This window comes from Takifugu rubripes, chromosome 13 (genome assembly GCF_901000725.2).
Source record: "Takifugu rubripes chromosome 13, fTakRub1.2, whole genome shotgun sequence".
Taxonomy (NCBI): Eukaryota; Metazoa; Chordata; class Actinopteri; order Tetraodontiformes; family Tetraodontidae; genus Takifugu; species Takifugu rubripes.
The window spans coordinates 14,550,788-14,568,287 of NC_042297.1; the positions used below are offsets into that span (position 1 = coordinate 14,550,788).

Here is a 17,500-nt window from a genome sequence, read left to right on the forward strand (position 1 = left end):
GGCAGTAAAGAACTAGATTTACACCCAGTTGGCCTGGTTTAAATCACCTTATTGACATTTTTTATCAATAAGTAGGATGAATATCATGGAAGTGTCATGCACAATGCAGGGTCATCATTTGAGCAATACATGAGACTTAATGATAACTGAGGGTTTTTCCTTGTTTTGAGCCATTAAAGGGAGGGGGGCGATTACTGTGCTGGAGATTGGTTTACATCTACATCTGAACAGGTTCTGTGACTCAAGCACCATTTCACTGACTTGACATCAGTTAGACTCAACAGACACCCCCTCAGAAACACCCTGATAAATGCATCCCATTGCAGATATGACAATTTATGCAGCGGATTTAATACAAATATTTTACTTTATTGACAATGTGTGTATGGCATACTTTTAAATGGAAATGTTAAATCATGAGACAGAAACCAGGTTTGTCCTATTATTACAGTTTACATTTTGCATAACGGCATGGAGAAACTGTAACGCTTATATAGAATCAAAAGTGCATATTCTTGTTCCTTTTTTGTTTTATCAATATACACATTACACTATACATAAATAATTGCATTGTAAAAATGACTTAAGTATTTACATGTACAATATACTTTAATATATATAAATTTATATTAAATCTAGGTAGATAACAATAAGGATACTGGGTCAGGAAGGTGGGTGTCAGCCTGGGAGAGTCTGTGTGCTATCTGTGGTTATTGAGCAGCACTTCCAGCCAACACGGACAGGAAGTGATGAACTGTCTGGAGTAGCAGGGACCCCATCCTTTAGCAAAACTGATGCGAACGCTGTGGGGGTCCCAGGGCCCCTCCTGGCTCTCAGGTTTCACGCCATGCTCTGCCATCCAGCTGGAGTGCTCGTAGTCAAACACTTTGAGAGAGAAGCCAGGCATCACTCTCTTCACGCTCAGCCCTCGGGCGCTGGGCGGGTCCAGAGTGGGCGAGTGGACAAACACTGGGTGCTGGCTGCGATTGTACACCCACACGCCGTCCGGCTCCCTGCTCAGCATGATGCCGTAGCCGATTTTACTGCGTATTTGTTGCACGCTGCTGCTGCTGTTCCCTCCACTGCCGTGGCTGTGCTGTCCGTGGCCTCCCGGGCTGCCGCGGCGCGTGTGGTAGGCATTGGCGTGGAGCTGGCTGAGACAGAGGCCCGTGCCTTGAGGTAGGTCGTAGAAAATGTTGAGCGAAGGCTCGAAGGCTGGATACAGTCGACCCACGCGTGTGCGCTGCTCCCAGTAGGCAACACTGCACCAATGAGAGCGATGACCACTGGAAGCGGAGGAGTCGAGGGAGGTACCAGTGTCTGCAGGGGGGAGGGAGGACAGTAAGGTTAAATATCTCTCTATTTTTGACAGAAATTCAACCTGAAAGAGGGACAAATATGTCACATTTTACCCTTTGTTCACATTGGCATAAATGAAAATGATAATTCCAAATTAAAGTGGATCTGTTCCTTTTGAAAAATCTGAACGGCTTCATCAAATTTGGCCCCAACAGGCAATGCTGAGCAGAGGATCTCCTCCTCTGACATCCCTCAACATCTTCTGTCCACAACCCTCCTTCAGGTCTGGAGTTACAGAGGAGTTAGAGAGCAGAGGGGAGGGGGAGGGTGGAAAGCATTCAGCTCTCTGTCAACCTAGCGCAAGCTCGTGAACCCTTGACCCCCCCAGCCCTCATGCTATCAGCTCACATTAACTCCCACACAGAGTGATGCCATTATTTTGCTCCAGAGACTCCATTGACACACAGGATTTAAAGACCCATGAGCCTGTGGCCCCATTCCTTTCATATTCCAGCTTGCACCCCCTCTTCATCCACCAGGGGCCAGGACGACTGCGGCCCTTCTCCCATTAACAAGTTGTTTTTGCGTGAAACCATCAGCGAAATTAGGCTAGGTGCGTTGTGTTTGCACAGCAGCCATTTTCATTTCAAGGCGAGGGGGCAGTAGTACGAAGCGCTGGAATGAGAAGGAAGAGATGTGCGTGTGGGTGAGCGTGTTCCGAACCACAAGTTCACACACACACACACACATGCACACACACGCACAAATGCGCTAAATGATGAGATAGGGCCTCAAACAAGCACATGTACACACACAAATTAGGCTTTCTGATCCAAAGAGTGTGACTATAACACACACAAACACACACGCACGCACATACACACACTCTAACAAACACAAAATTGCTCTTCTCATCTGAGGCCCACGTGTGTCATTAGTGAATTCCAAGCTGGCAACTCCTGCGCTCTGGAGTTTTTACAGCTCTTCAATAAGAGAGTAGGCTGCACAACTAACAGGGTCTCTCTCTCACACACACACACACACACACACACACACACACACACACACACACACACACACACATGCACATGCACATAAGCACACACACATGTAGTTTTACAAGTCATGCTCTTCCCTGTAATAAGGCATCACAAACATGTCTGGGGATACACGGGGAGTCTTTATGAGCTCTTGATCAAATTAATTCCCAAGACTTAAAACAAACTGGGACTTCCAAGTTTTGGGAAAATTGTGCATTTAATATTATAAGACGCAATAGTAGGGCAGCTTTCCATCAGTTAAACAAACAAATGATTTTTGGGAGGAGCACATCGAACAAACGTTGCAGTTTACTGTCGTAATGTGCCTCTTTTTGGTTCCCGTTATCTTCCATCGTGTTAACAAATACCAGACTGGAGGCTTTAACTGCGACTGGACTTGACACGAGCATGTTTGTTTTGTTAATGCTACCTTTTATGCACTTTTTGCAGACTTTTTGGTGGCCATGGAGATGTTTTGAATTTGTATCCCGTTTATCTCGTTAACAGTATCGTCACCCTCATCTAGTGTTGCGGTAAGAGCAATAAACCAAACTCTAAGTTAAAAACTAAGTTGAGGTACACTAAAACAACCCAGTAAAATAGTTGAGACTTGTACTTAAAACCCGCTCTATCAAAGAAGGAAAAAGAAAGCAGCAGTATTCTCATGATGAAAAGATGTTGTCCATCCCGGTCCAATGTGGAAACCAGCTCTTGTTTCATTTATTCATCTAGAAACTGCTATGAGGGTACTGGAGACAACCCCAGTGGTAACCAGGTGGGAAACAGGCAGACCGCCAGACCATTCACTCACTCACACTGAGGGCGTCTCAAATTAACCTCATTTGCATGGATTTGGACCAGGCATTCAGAGAACATGCAAGTATAGTATAAAAACTAAAGTAGCAGATATAAAACAATGAGATTTTCTGGCTTCTTCGGGACTCATTTACCTGTTAATGTGTGGCAGGCATGTCTTTTTTTTGCAGCTCTGAGTGGTGCAAATGCTTTTTTTTCATGTTAGACATTTACAGTCTCCAGAAAAGTGACTAAAACTAGTTGTAGGAACATTCCATCACAATTTCCAGCAGTGTTTTGACAGCGTGAGTGGTACGGCATGTCATGTTTAATGTTTCTGGCACCGTCCTCGGTGTCATCCTGCCTGGTCTGGCTATCATCCAGCTAAAGGTATGAGTTTGTGTTGCTGCAAGGAAGACTTAGGATGGAGTAGGGAGGGGGAGGGGGTGGGGCCAAATTCTTCAATGGAATTTTTAAAGACGGGTTCAAGCTGGAGGTTATCAGCGTGTTTATGTTTGAGAGAAGGAAGTCAAAGAGCTGCGTTTTAGCGCGCGGCTTTGTAAATGTGCGTGTCTGCGTCTGTACGTGAGGGCTGGCAGCAATTACCGCATCTTGCAAGCATTTTAGTCAGCCACCATTTAAAGATTCTGTTTACCAATTAGATAAGTAGCCGTTTCATTTCGAAGTCTCTTAACGCCACACTCATCCGAAATGTCAGCCCTGAGCAAACATGCTCAAATGGGAAAAAAATGTGATTAAGTAAATTAGATTAATAAGGGCTTTGTAGTTTTGTGTTTGGGCTAATAAAAAAACAGTAGTAATCAAAGTGCAGCTCGAATATTCAAGGTTTTTTCAACACTTCTAATGTTATTTAATTTGTTTCTAATTTTTTAAAAAAAAACTTTATTTACCATATGATGTGCAGAACTACTATTATTTAAAATCTCAGAAAGCACCGAAGAGATATTTGTTTCAATATTAACCTGGGACCCCCTTCATGGGCACTATAATGTGCAAGATAATTTTTCTACCTGTAAGGGACTGAGCTATGCTAGTGGCTACAACATTTTATGTCATCATCTAATGCAAAATGGAATAAACGTTCTCTTCCAATTCTCTGAAACCTCCCAGAAACCTTTCCTTAGCTCACCTTAACCTGCACTTAAAAGAAGTCAGGAGCCAACAGAGGAAATAGAACAATAAAAACAATAGAAAGACTGATTGAGGGAGCAGGGAAATGAGGGAGAGAAAGAGTGAGGTGAAGAAAACCTGCCAAGCATAACCAGCATCCATGGAAAACTGAAGAGAGAGAAAGAGACTGTGAGAAAGAGAGGGGGAGAGGGAGACCCTTGTCTTTCATCCAGTGCCAAGGATTAGATTCCCCTCCAGTTATTAGACTCTTCCACTGCGCTGAAATAAGTGGTTGGATTGGGAAGAGGGAGGAGGAGTGAATGCAGGACAGACGATAGAATTCATCCACTGGCCATCCTGACCACCGTCGATTGCCTTGAATTTGCGTTTATGATTCAATTTCCTGAAGTCCTTTGCAGCATTTTTTGAAATAGGAGAAATAAGAATAAATAATGGAAAGACAAACAAAACACCCCCTGTCTGCAAATGGTAGGGTCTGGGTTGTTTGAGACAACTATCATTACAGGGCAACTTCAATCCAGCAAGCCACATTTAAGCTGGCGTCTCGACTATCTCCACCATCAGAGGACTGCGTTATCGCCAGACACGGGCTTTACAGTGGAAAACACACACACACACACACACACACACACACACACACACACACGTATACGCTGTAACAGAGGTATTGTGATACCCTTCTACAAAGACATCTGTCCCTGTAAAGCGGCACATAAAAACAACTCCCTCCATTATTTTAGCCAGAGTCTCAGCAACATTTTCTGTGCTTACAGGGCATCTACGTCACAGGGAAAATGCCGTCCTTCTTCCGGGCAAAGAATCGTGTATAGAGGTGATCTCCGGGAGGAAGAGGGAAAGTCAACAGTTTCCTGTATTTCTCCTTTAAAGTGCAAGAAAATGTAAGGAATGTCTCGGATTCTGTATCAATCACCGAATCCAAGACAGACTTTGTTGCAACCAAGACACCAAGTCTGCGGCACTTCTTTCTACACAAAGACGATATTTGTAGGAAACATTTACGCCATAGAACTCAAACCGGTGATGCACTCAATCACCCTTTGTATCAAATATGAAAAACATTTTAACAAAATAACCAGTGCTGGAGAATAGAAAGAGATATGGAGTTTAATGGCACAACCATTTTATAGCCTTGATATCCATATATCCTGGTTGTGTCTGCTTGCTTTTTTCAATGTGAGCAGCTAAACGAGAGGCGGGTGGTGCTGGAGTTTAAGTCACGCCTGTATTCTTTGTGAGGTGTCACAGCAATTTCCGAATGAAGTGATTGATTGTTCTGTGTATGAAATCTCCAGCGTGTCTCCAACGATGCCAAACAGTTTGGATGGTTCAAACAAATGCGTGGCATTCCTGTTGTGTCTGACGTAATCACGTTCATTCATACGTTTTTGTATTGTGAATGAGATCGGGGAAGACAGTCACATTAAAGGGGGAGCTGGAAATGTCTTTAGAGGCAGCCGATAAGCTGATCCGCTGACACTTCTGGATAAGTGAGTTTTGTGCTCCTGATCTTTACCTCTTACATGCAAACGCCAACCCTGAATTCTGCCCATATATCGATGATCACCATGGATGTATGCTCCAGATATGATGAACAGGTACAGTAACAGTCAAATGTGCCTTGGGTTCTAAAAGGACCCATAAGTCGCGATGACTTTAATCTGGACAGAGACAGAAGCAGGGAGAGAGAAGCGGAGCTCTGCAGTTGACAAGCCTCCCCTCCCAACACATTCCTGGACAGGCCCTCTTCCTCAACACTTCCTCCCCCCGTCCAGTCAGTCACAGGGGTCAAGTCGACAAGTCTCTTTGAGCCTCACATGGTCGTCAGTGGCCCTCACTGAATTTTGTACGCTGGTTGGCACAGTCACCTCATAGAAAGACTCTTCAAGTCCAGTTCAAGTCTCACTGTGTGGAGGTTAATTTATGTTCTCCCCGTGCCTGCGTGGGTTTTCTCCAAACCCCTCAGTTTCCTCCCACAGTCCAAAAACATGCACATTAGTGAATGGTTTGTGTGTCATGTGATTGACTGGTGACCTACCCAGTGTGTATTCCCGCCCCATCCCCTGAGACCCTGAATAACAAAAATGGATGGATGAAACTCCACACACCTGCTGTGACATCATGTGGCATACATACGGTAGCTGGTGCAACCGTTGTCATTCACTCTGCATACGTCACAGTACAGACGTTAGCAACAGTAACAGGTCTGGTACTAATCAGTCCCATTATTATTTGGTTTATCAGAGCTTCTATGGAGAAAGGAACTACCCAGTCCAGCTGGGAATGATCATTTGCATATGGAAGGCTAAAAAAGCTGCTTGTGAAAGATGAAATGCAGTCTGATGACAAGCGGCAACTTCAGTCACTTGGCAGACAGGCGTTTGATGGGCCGGTATGACTAAATTCAGATTAGTGCAGCTTTCCAATGAAACTGTTCTATAGATCATGTCTCTGCCAGGCTTTAAATAGTCTGTACTGCGATTGGTTATGCTCACCTTCAGGTCAACACCATTGAAATCAGTGAAGTAGTATAGAAAGACAATGGTTAAAGGGACAGTTTAATTTATCAGGTGATGTTACAATAACATGTTTGTCTCCTTGACTAAATCTGCCATCCAGTTGCCCCGCCATTCACATCCAACTTGAAAACATCCATCACATGTGTCTCCAGCTTAAATATGGAACTTTGTCCCACTACTTAACAAGTGGTAAATGTAAAAATGTCTCCAGCATATCCTCAGTATTCTCTGAGAATTGGCCTTTAATGGTTTCTTGCAGCCCAAATCCAACAACCAGTTTAGTTAAAGTTGATCCACTGTTGAGTTGAAGGCTATAAATGAGTTAGTCACAGTGACCTTAAACCGCTGACCAACAAAGTCTAAACAGTTTCTCCTTGAGGACAACTGAGACCTTCAAAACGTTCCTGAGATGCGGTCTTTGCTGGCATTGAGCTGAGGTCACAGTGATCGTGATCTTTGAGTCTTTCAGCAAAACTTTCAGGACCAATAGAGCATCTTGCATTTGTGGAGGTGCAGAACTCCTGTATGTTTAAGAATTTAATGCTTGATAGTCAAGTTTGCATCCAAATTATCTATATGGGACGAAATCAACCCAGTGGACGTGATCCCTAAAATTCAGCTACAAATAATTTACCAAAAAATGTACAGAGATCAAAGCACGTTTCTTCCTGTTCAAAGTAAAAACATTAAATGATGTGTGTCAGTAATTATCATGGACAAATGCTGTCACACACACACACACACACACAAACTGACTCATCACCAGAAAAATCCTCAAAAATGCTGTTTCCGTCAAAAAGCATTACAGCATTATTACACCATTAATTTAGTGCTGCAACTGGGACTCGGAGCAAAAGCGACATTTTCCAACATTTCAGAGCGCCGGAGTCTGTCGACATCTGCAAAGAATCTTTAGGTTCAGCAGCATGGCAGGATTCCATTAAAAGCCAAATTGCGAGTTGGCAAAAACTCTGAGGGAACAACGGAAAGCCACAGCCAGTCCTGTAATTTAAACCTTATTTTAAATTGTGATGGCCTGACAACATAGACTCAAAGAAAGCGGGTGAGGAGAAGGGTAAGGGAGGCAGAAAAAGAGTCAGAAAGGGATTAAAACGTGTGTAAAACACTGTAAATACAGGAAAAGGTAACTATCCCAACCATTTTAGCCATCTTGTCTAGATTTAGCAGTGTAACATCTAAGCAGCCGGGTATTCTTCAAGTTACCACTTTTCCCCACATTATTCACTTGCATTTTAATGACTGAATTCTCAGGCCAGAACTAAAACAGCTTTATTTTTGTGCGTGACATAAAATCTGACTTTGTTATTGTGTTGGCTTTTCTCAGAACGACAAACTGTGTTCAACAGGGATGCAGGAAGGTCACTAAGTGGACGACGGACAAACAAAGACATCACTTCCAGAGTCCTGTCTCGCGCCAGAGCACAGCAACATGCCTGTTTTGTTTTACTGATTAAATTTAGTGCAGAGGTTTTATGTATCAAGACCACAACGTTCCTTCAACTTAAAACAACGAGCTGGCACCGACTAATCCATTAAAATGTGGATATTGATATTTACAAATATGCATATAAGTCAATTTAGCTAAGAGCTTGTCAAAAATCCTGATAATAAATAAACATGGCCCCTGTTTGAGCTGCGTCTGAGGCTGTGCAGCCTCATTGGAGTAAAAAAAAACCCCCAAAAAAACAGCCGTGGCGGAAAATATGTGAGGAAATGGCAAATGGTTAATGGGCCAGTGCTTGATGTTGAATTCCATAGTCTAATGTCTCTCATTCAAGCATAAGAGCAAGTGTTGTACACGTGCCAGCAAACAGGCTGGAGGTTCAGGTCACTGAGAGGACCCGTCCCGACTAAGGATAGAATCTCTCTGAACACGCCGTCATCTGTGTTTACACTTTGTCTTTGTCTCATTCTCACCTCTCCAGACTTTCGCCGAAAAGCAGTTGTTATCTATAATACGCTTGTGACCTATCTTCTCCCAAACCTCAGTAGATCATTTACTAAACCATGCCCAGCAATGTCCACATGGACCGACCCTGAAAGCCTGGCGCGTTCAGGACAAAAACACAGAGAAACTCTAGTTAAACTCCTAAAAATGTTCTCCAAAAATCTCAGTTTAGACCCACGTTTCTTAAGTATTGCGGGCGATACGCTCAAACATGTATCAAGTATCACTCCCCAGAGCCCGAACCCCAGATCCCCCTCCCACCTCTTTCACTCCGAGACCCTTCTCCCCCTCACCTTTCCAATTTCCCAACATTCCTGGGCCGTGCCCCATCAGTCAAAGGGCCAATTCATGGGGTTAATGCTGCAGCGAGTGCAGACAGGGCTTTGAGGCAGGATGTTTGGCCGATACCTTGCTCCGCTTAAGCAAACAAGTCACCAAAATATGATTACGGAGGGCAGAAGGATTCTACTTCAGTACATCCAGGCCATACTAATGTCCACTAAGTATCATTGCTTTACTTGTTTCCACATGTTTCAAAGGCAGCGCCTAATCACAACAAGATGGGCAAATGTTTGACAAGTATAATGATGACATGTAGTAAAAGCTGACAGGGACATCACTTACTTTTTGCTATTGTCTCTTTGTGGATGTTTATGGATATTTAGAATAAGTATAACAGTTAGCAGAGTTAATGCCAAGTTCATACTTGTACACACAGAACATAACCTGCGGTTGATAGCGGACATAGATGTGGAAAGAAGTAAGAAAGTCTCGGCTTTAGTATCTATTGTCAAACATTTTATTTTCCAATGTATAATTTCTAATTCATCCAGTATGAACGGCAGATGACTCTAGATATGCATATAATTATGCATTTCACCATACTGGCAGGTGCTGCGGTTCACTGGCGTAGCTGTACGCTGCAATACCAGGAATGTCCACTAGGCACGACAGTAAATTAAATAATAATGGGTTTTTTTCACTCGGTGAGAAATAGACCTGATCTCCGTCACTGCCCGGCGTGATTACATCGACAATTAAACCACACCATGAACATCGATTGACACTTTCTTAAATCTATAATTGTTTCTTTCGTCATTGGGACAACACAGTCTGTATTTTCCCTTGTAGACAGTTTAGTTATCGAATTGCAGACGTTTGCCTTTTCGTTTAAGGGGATCACAAGAGCCAGACCTGTACTGCCATTTCCCTCCAGCCGCTGCTTGTTTGTGACGCTTCAATTTCTGATTCGCGTTTGATATCTGAGAAGTCGCTCTGCTGGGTTGAGATCATTTGGCTAAATTGAAGAATATTACATTTCGTTTTATCACAAACTGGTTTGTGTTCGTGACCTGGAGTGTGAGGTCTTCTCCTGCTATTTTTGCAGCATTTGCCAGCGTATATTGACCTGCTGCACTCATCCTGGAGAACATCAGGCCACCACTCGGAGATTTTTGCTACTCACAGAAGCTGCAGAAGCAACTGACTTTTTACAGCAGCCAACGCCTGACATCAATGACAGTTAATAAAAGGCAGAACAATGATTCCCCCTGTAGCAAATCGCGTGATTAGTGTGTATGTTTTGTTGTGTGTGTGCGTTTTCGTCCCGATAGAACCCCTATGTGAGTGCTCTGAGACGATCTTATCACCGAGTCAGACACAAATTCCTCCCTCTCTACCTCCTGTCACACACAGGCACGCATGTACGCACGCGAGCACACACACACACAAGCACTGACAGAGGAACGATCCTTAGGAGATATAAGACTCCAGATTCCAGTAGAATTTCCCTTTTTCAAGACAGGGATGTGGTTTTAAAGGTACCTCGACTGATCGAAGGATAAAAGAGCTGAGGGCAAAGGTATGTATGGGCCACACCCTGCTGCAGCTTTTTTTCTTCAAGCTAGGTTATATAGCTGCTTTCTAAGCAGATTTTTTTTATAGATACTAAAGTGCATGTTCAGCTCTTTATTCAGTTTTAAATAAAACATCACAGGCTTTATGTCAACGGATCACCTGCACAAAAAGATCCATTCACTCTTTTGACAGATCGAACAGACATCAATGGCCTTTTTTAAGCTGTAGAAAGTTCTTTGATACGGCCGCCATGTTGGGTTTATCCCCCTGCTATTGTGTCAGCTGTAACTCAAAGAAAGGACTCATAACCTGCAAAACTTTGTGACTAAAGCTCCATGCAGATTTCTTGGCTACGTCTGTTCAGTCGACTCTCTTTCCTCCTCACGCTCTTGGCCTGTGCTCCAGTTCTTGGCTCCAGTGTTCTGGCGTGGGGGCAGGGGATCAGAGACCACACACACATACGCACGCACACACACACACGCACACAAACACACCCAAACACTCCGCACACCTCATCTTGTAACATCTTGGGAGCAAGCGACTGTATTTTGGAATGTCATGAGAAAAACAAGGAGTCGCCGTCTCTCGCTGCTCTGATTAAACACAGATAAAAACTAAAAACAAACTTGCTGCCTTGATGTGAAAAACAGGATTTTTGCACCTTTTTAACCTTAAGATGAACACTCGTGCGCTTTCAGCTCAACAACAGTGTAACAGCTGAGGCTGAATATGTTGTAATTAAACAATTCTGAGTACGTTAATTGTCAATTTTCAAGCTGAAATCCAAATTTAAGGTGTGTTGAGACTCAAAAATGAGTACAGAGATGCTACAATGTTTAGCTGCATCATTTCTGGTCAGACTCCTCAAAGATGGGCAAGTGCGGGGACGATCTCAGCTTTTCTAATGTGCTCACAATGTGCAGCCTGGGACACAGAAAGCATCCAGAAAAAGTTTCAACTGTGAACTTTGGTCGGTGGGGTGGGCTGGATTTACAAGGCATATTTATTCCACTCACACCACCTCACCAGTCAATCCATCGTTTGATGGGGGTGGGGGGGGGGTTGTCGTCTAATGTCGCGAAGATCTCCCCACCAGACCCCGGCACATAAACAAATAAAGCTCCAGTTTCATCATCTAGAGGGGGCTGTTTCCTGTCCAAACGCAGTGTTCAGCCCCCTCTCCGTTTCCACTCTCCGCATATATACTCACGCACACAAAACTCTACACCTCTGCCTCAACAGAGCTCCCCCGCCCCCAAAATGCCAGCCTCTTTCCACTGCTCAATTGCCGAGAGGAATGGAGGGATTTGAGGGAAGAAAGAGGGGGATGGGTGCTTGTGGAGGCAAAGGGGATTGGGAGTATGCACGGGGATCTTATTGCAGCTTCATCCCAGTGAAATATTTTGCTACGGTGAAAGTGCAGGGGGAGAGAGTGAGACGGAAAGGTTATACCGCCATGGCATCTAGATAGCAAGAGACCCCTAAATCCCAGCGGAGACCTGCGTGCACCACTGACAATGGAAGCTCTATTCGGGGACTTTTGTTTTTCCAAATAGGGTGAAAACCACAAAATATCAACAGGAAGATTAATTTATCCTTTTACAGACCGGTGGAAGGTAGCGGGTCAGAGGATATGCAAAGGTGAAACAACAGGTCGCTTCCTAACTTCTGATTTAAAGCACCGCTCATTTCCTCCAACATACACTCCAATACTGTTCCCACACACGGTTCTGCAACAGTTGTGCAAGGAGCTCACCTGTGTATTCTCTTGGTGCGATGTGAGGTGCACTGGGGAGGGGCGGGGGCGCCGTTTCAGTGTAAGGCAGAGTTGAGTCTAAACATGAGGAAAAAGCAGAAACAGCGAAGAGAGTTCAGGTTGTCGTTCAGCAACAGTGGTAACCAATGGCGACAACGTATGACAAAACATACTGCATACATTTAAATTAGAGTGAAATTAAATGCGTTTCGATTTATCGGAAGAAGAGTTTGCCTCGCTACAGAGCTTGTCTCTGTTCACGCCATCAGAGCCACACCACTATCAGCTGGAGATGGGACCGTTTTTGTTTCCAGTCTAAAAATGAGAGCATGACGACACTGTCGTTTACTGGTTTTGTTAGGTGGTAGACATTTTTCCAAACTCACCCAGTGGCTTGTGTTCATCTGAACAGGACAGAATGTATGGGGGAGGGGGTGATTCTGGAAATGCAACAGAAAGTAGGGTCCGGTTAAAGGCTGCCTGGGTTCGGTGGATTAACTAATGCATGAAACTTTAAGCGTTGACAGTAATGTCAATATTCAACAGGTAGAACTGGTAAACATTGTGCTGCAAAGTTATTTTCTCCTTTTCAGGTGAACCTGTATCCCAAAAATGCAGTGTAATGAAAGCAATCTTACTTAAAATAACTAATAGTTATCCTGTTATTGGGGTTTGATGTCTAGGTATTTTCAAACAAAGAAATGCTTGACTCAGGGACAACATATTTGAAATATCTTTAAATAATTCAGTTCAAATACAATTTACAAAAAAGCAATATTAATTAGCAGTGTTTATTCATCTGCATCTTCCACATCCTGACGAAGGCGTTTCTTTTAACTCTTCTGATGACTTAAGTAAAGCAAAGCTGCTGCTCTGATAGTTGCTCCAGTCCAAAGTGGACACGGATTTGCGGCTGCGGTCCCTTTAAGAGCGGAGCCAGTAATTGCCGGAGTCCTCAGTCAGATACCCAGCGAGTCAGTCTGGCGCCAGGACTATGCAAACTGTATATTATCGGCACTCCTTCACCTAAATAACAAGAGGAGGACCTCCTTGTCAGAGAAAAAAAAGAGCATAAGTGCAACTTGAGCGCAACCTTTAACTGGATGATGTGGAAAGCAGCAAAGCTTTGCGCCAGTATAAACTGGCGTTAAGAAAATAGTCTCAAAAAGGAGTACAGGCAGTAAAATAACAGTGTCGGTGACAGCCGTTCGCAGGGGTTTTCCGCGCTGCATTCTGCGCTTTAAAGTTTATAATAGGAACATATAGTAATCGGTTAACACGCCTGTCAGTGTGCGTCTTTACTGGGGGAAATGATCATATTTTAACGTGTGTGCTCTTTTATGTCATTAGACAATTTGCTAAAGCTCTGACTGTGGTGCAAAATGCATCTTTAGCTGCAGGTAAATAACATAGTTATAGGATATCCATGGTGTTGCTTTTTTCAATGGTGCAACTAAAGCTCTCATTTGGAGGCGGAAAGTCCAAGAAAAGTCGATATTTCACCTTTATGGGATACACTTATTCCCCCAAAGGCCTTCTGACTGACTTGGGCCCCAAGAATTCAGAAATGAGACCCATATGGGCCCGTATGAAGGTGTGGACACTCCATGCTCAGCCACAGCCCTCCCACTAATCGCCTCCCGGTGCTGAAGTGCTTACCTGGCCCACATAAGCGGCTGTAGTGATACGGATTGCAGCACACGTTTGTGTTTTCCACTGAGCCGAAGCTCTGGCAGTGGCACAGCGGTTTGAGTCTTGCTGAGAACGGCAGGTCGCTCCAGCGGTACATCTTACACAAGAGATACTGCGGGGATACGTGATGGGCACCGAGTCGCAGCTCAGTGTTCGTCACCATGACGCACTCACTGGACCCTTTGGTCTCTATAGTCCTCGCCAAAGCTTCCAGATTCCCGTCTTTGAGTCTTTTCAAAAAAGCGTGAGCCGTGCTCCCGAGTTCGTCCTCCCGATCCCCGTGCCTTGATGCGCACTGACAGGGCTCCCCCCCGTCTTTTCTCGAGGCACAATAAGGGCTGCGAGGTCTGAGATCCCATTCCCCAAACAAACAACACGTCACCGTCCTACTGTCTCCATCCTGTCCCTGCTGAGAGCCTCTGTGCTCCGGGGCGCACATGGCACCCCGGTCATCCTCGCTCTGCTCCTCTTCCTCTCTCTCCGCGCCCTCTGTCAGGTCTCCACCGTCTCCGGTCAGTCCCGGAGCCGGGTCAGCGTGCGTCACCGACCGCGGCTCGTGTCTGTGGAGCTTTCCTGAGTGTCTGTCACAGTGACTTTTGCGTCCTCCCTCGCCTCGTCTGCTTCCATCGCGCCCGTCGCTCTCGGTGACCAGACGGCTTCTCCAGAGTCGCCGTACAAGACCTGAGCGTCTCGACTTGAACATACGACAACCTTGACAGTTTTGGATGCGTCCCGTGGGTCCCGTCCGGGTCCCGGGAGATGCCACATCGATTTACACGCGTCACGCAAGACCCGGAGTTGGAGCACGGTGCGCACAACATGCGCAGCCGGTGGTTGCCGTTTTCTGGCTCTTCCGCAGCATTAGAAAATAATAGCTTACTCAGTCATGCGCTGCGTTAAACATCTCGGAACTGCTCGAAGAAGAAGGCTGCACGCAGTCACTGCCCAGTGACCCTCTGTCGGCAACTCAATTAAGCTCCAACTTTTGCCAACCCTCCCACAAAGTGTTCAGCTCCCCAAGACTCTGGAGATCCGGCACACAATCCGCAACGCATAGTTAGACCCCACAAGAAGCTGTATCAGCTTACAGCAACAAAAGGAGCATCAAAAATACAATTCCAAAAGTTTGCTTAAAGTTTCCTTCCTTGTGAAAAGTCTCCCGATCCCGATTTAAACCTGCAGTGAAACCCCAGCGTGACCGCCGTGGAGGTTGTAATCCCACTGCAGACAGAGATGAACGGGGACTCCAGTGTAAAAGTCCGGGACGGATTCCGTGCTGACAAGTTGTTTTAAAGAGAGCTGGAATTACTCCACTCTCCACTCCCCTGTAAGTCTTTTTTGCACGAGCACGCGCCAATACGCACTCACAAACACCCACAGTACCCCGCGCACACACGCGCCCCTGCGTGCACACAGTTTAGTGAAGCCAAGCAGAATATACGCAGTGTTGATTTTCAAAATAAGACTACTACTGCGGCACCAACCAATATCCGGCACCTTAAAAAGAGGTTCTTAAGACGTAATATCGAGGTTTTAAAGAAGAAACAAGCTCTACGTCAGATGAAAACTGCAGAAGTGAAGCCATTAACAACTTGATTTTAAGCATGCAGAATTATTCTTAATATCAGGACTTTGCAATTCTACCTTTATTTTGAAACTAAATTGACAGATTCATGCATATAATTCTTTCTCACTTGACTCCCCCCTCTCTTTCTCTCTCTCTCTCCCTCTCGCTCTCTCGGGGCCCCAGAGGAAAGCTCTGGAGCCATTGGTTGATTCCCGCCATCATGTGCCAGTCTAGACACTTTGGCGGCTGGGAGCCGCACTGATTGTTGCGCAAACACGGTTTCAAGTTTCCCAACTCTTAAAGACGCAACATCCTGTTCTACTGCTGTGTTCACTGTGATCACACACATCTCGGAATAAATAAGAAATAAAAAATTAAACGTAATAATCAAGGCCTTCAATAAAATAAAATACAAATTCAAAACTCTATACAAGCAACAAATATACAAAATGTCATACAATAGATCATATTATATTACATGTGATTAATTGTTAATACTCACGACATAAGAAGTCTATTTACGTGTATTTAATGGCAGGATATCTTAAGAGGATATGCTGCAATGCTTTCTCCCAATGGTGGGTGGGTAATGGTTGATGTGGGCGCCCACCCTTGGGTCACTATAGTTATATATGTTTTGAATTTACCCTGATTAATGTATCTATTTTTCATCATAATGAGTACTTGAAAAATGCTCCAGGTCCCGGCATTAAGGAAGCATTCAGGGGAAGTTACTATTGGGGAGACTGAGTGCTTTGATTTGCAATATAAATGCAGATTTGAACATTCCAGAGACACAGACAGAGATGAGAGCTATAATGGCCATATTATGAGAGCGGCAGCATTAGGAATAAAGAAGATCAGGGGTGGATCAGGGTTTCCCCTGTGGCATCAGTCCAGTTTTACCACCATCCATCTCATCCACTGCTCCAGTGATACTTTTAAAATCTCTGCAAACCTCCGTTGAATAGAAACTTGTTATCTTTTCTGGAGTAAAGTTTGAACCGAGGATTAGAAGTGTCAACCCGGCACGTTACTGACACACTGCTGTGTATGCATGCAGCAGCAGAAGTGGTGATTACAAACTCGGCTGGAACATGTACGAGACAACCAGGCTCACCGAAGAGAATCGGGTTACAATGATGTGTGTGTGTGTGTGTGTGCGTGCGTGCGTGCGTGTGTGTGTGTGTGTGTGTGTGCGTGTGTGTGTGTGTGTGTGTGTGTGGTCACAGAGGGGTACTCACTGGGCACCTGTTCAAAATATGTTCCCCTGTGTAACTCAATCAGATGGCCAGAGAGATGTCTTTTGGAAGAGTTTTGACCAGAGTTCATTTCAGGGGGGAGGTAAACACCATCAGAGTCACAAACAAGGTAATAGTATAAATAACAGCAATTATAATAATAATAATAATAATAAGCTAGCTAAAGCTCATACTGGAGCTCTCAAATCTAACTTATGCAGACTTAATGTGTCTAAAACAAATAGACACAGATTAAAAAAAGAAGTAAAATAAACTGCTTTTCCATTGACCTGTATGGTTTAAAGCTGGGACAGCACTAAAATAGCCACCCCTGTCCCACTATACTGTCCCCAGTGGGACCACTGGGATTGGCTCCAGGAACAAGAGGAGGGTAACAGGGAGTAGATGGATAGGCGGGTTATAACTGCGCCTCTTTGCACGCCTTATTAAAGTGCCCCTCAGGAGATACATAAAGTGTTTCGAATTTGAAGTGTTGTACTAATGTGTCCTGTTGGAGTTAATTAGCAACAGAGATAAATAAAAAACATCCTGAGCGCATAAATCAAGACTCAGCAGTCTGTTGCTCAACACCCGC

The 17,500-nt window shown here is 44.5% G+C and overlaps 1 protein-coding gene across 2 annotated transcripts; it reads right to left on the reverse strand.

Annotated features, from left to right (window-relative positions):
- Window positions 1–348: 348 nt before the first annotated feature.
- LOC115252048 (mothers against decapentaplegic homolog 6-like) lies at window positions 349–15,471 on the reverse strand. 2 transcript variants are annotated; one of them, XM_029846284.1, is made up of 4 exons: window positions 14,065–15,471; window positions 12,792–12,845; window positions 12,406–12,483; window positions 349–1,320 (listed from the first exon to the last, which is right to left on the reverse strand). In XM_029846284.1, the coding sequence occupies exons 1-4, from the start codon at window positions 14,798–14,800 to the stop codon at window positions 701–703; spliced, it is 1,488 nt and encodes a 495-aa protein (XP_029702144.1). In that variant the 5' UTR covers window positions 14,801–15,471; the 3' UTR covers window positions 349–700. The 2 variants fall into 2 exon arrangements, with proteins under 2 accessions (XP_029702144.1, XP_029702145.1); XM_029846285.1 differs by lacking the exon at window positions 12,792–12,845 and having other exon boundaries at window positions 14,065–15,469.
- Window positions 15,472–17,500: the final 2,029 nt, after the last annotated feature.

Coding starts and splice junctions, on each gene's coding strand:
- LOC115252048 (XM_029846284.1), bottom strand. CDS start 14,800: ATGTTCAAGTCGAGACGCTCAGGTCTTGTACGGCGACTCTGGAGAAGC. Junction 12,484..12,791: donor AGATGAACACAAGCCACTGG/GTGAGTTTGGAA, acceptor CCTCATGTTTAG/ACTCAACTCTGCCTTACACT. Junction 1,321..12,405: donor CGCACCAAGAGAATACACAG/GTGAGCTCCTTG, acceptor TCCCCCCTGCAG/ACACTGGTACCTCCCTCGAC.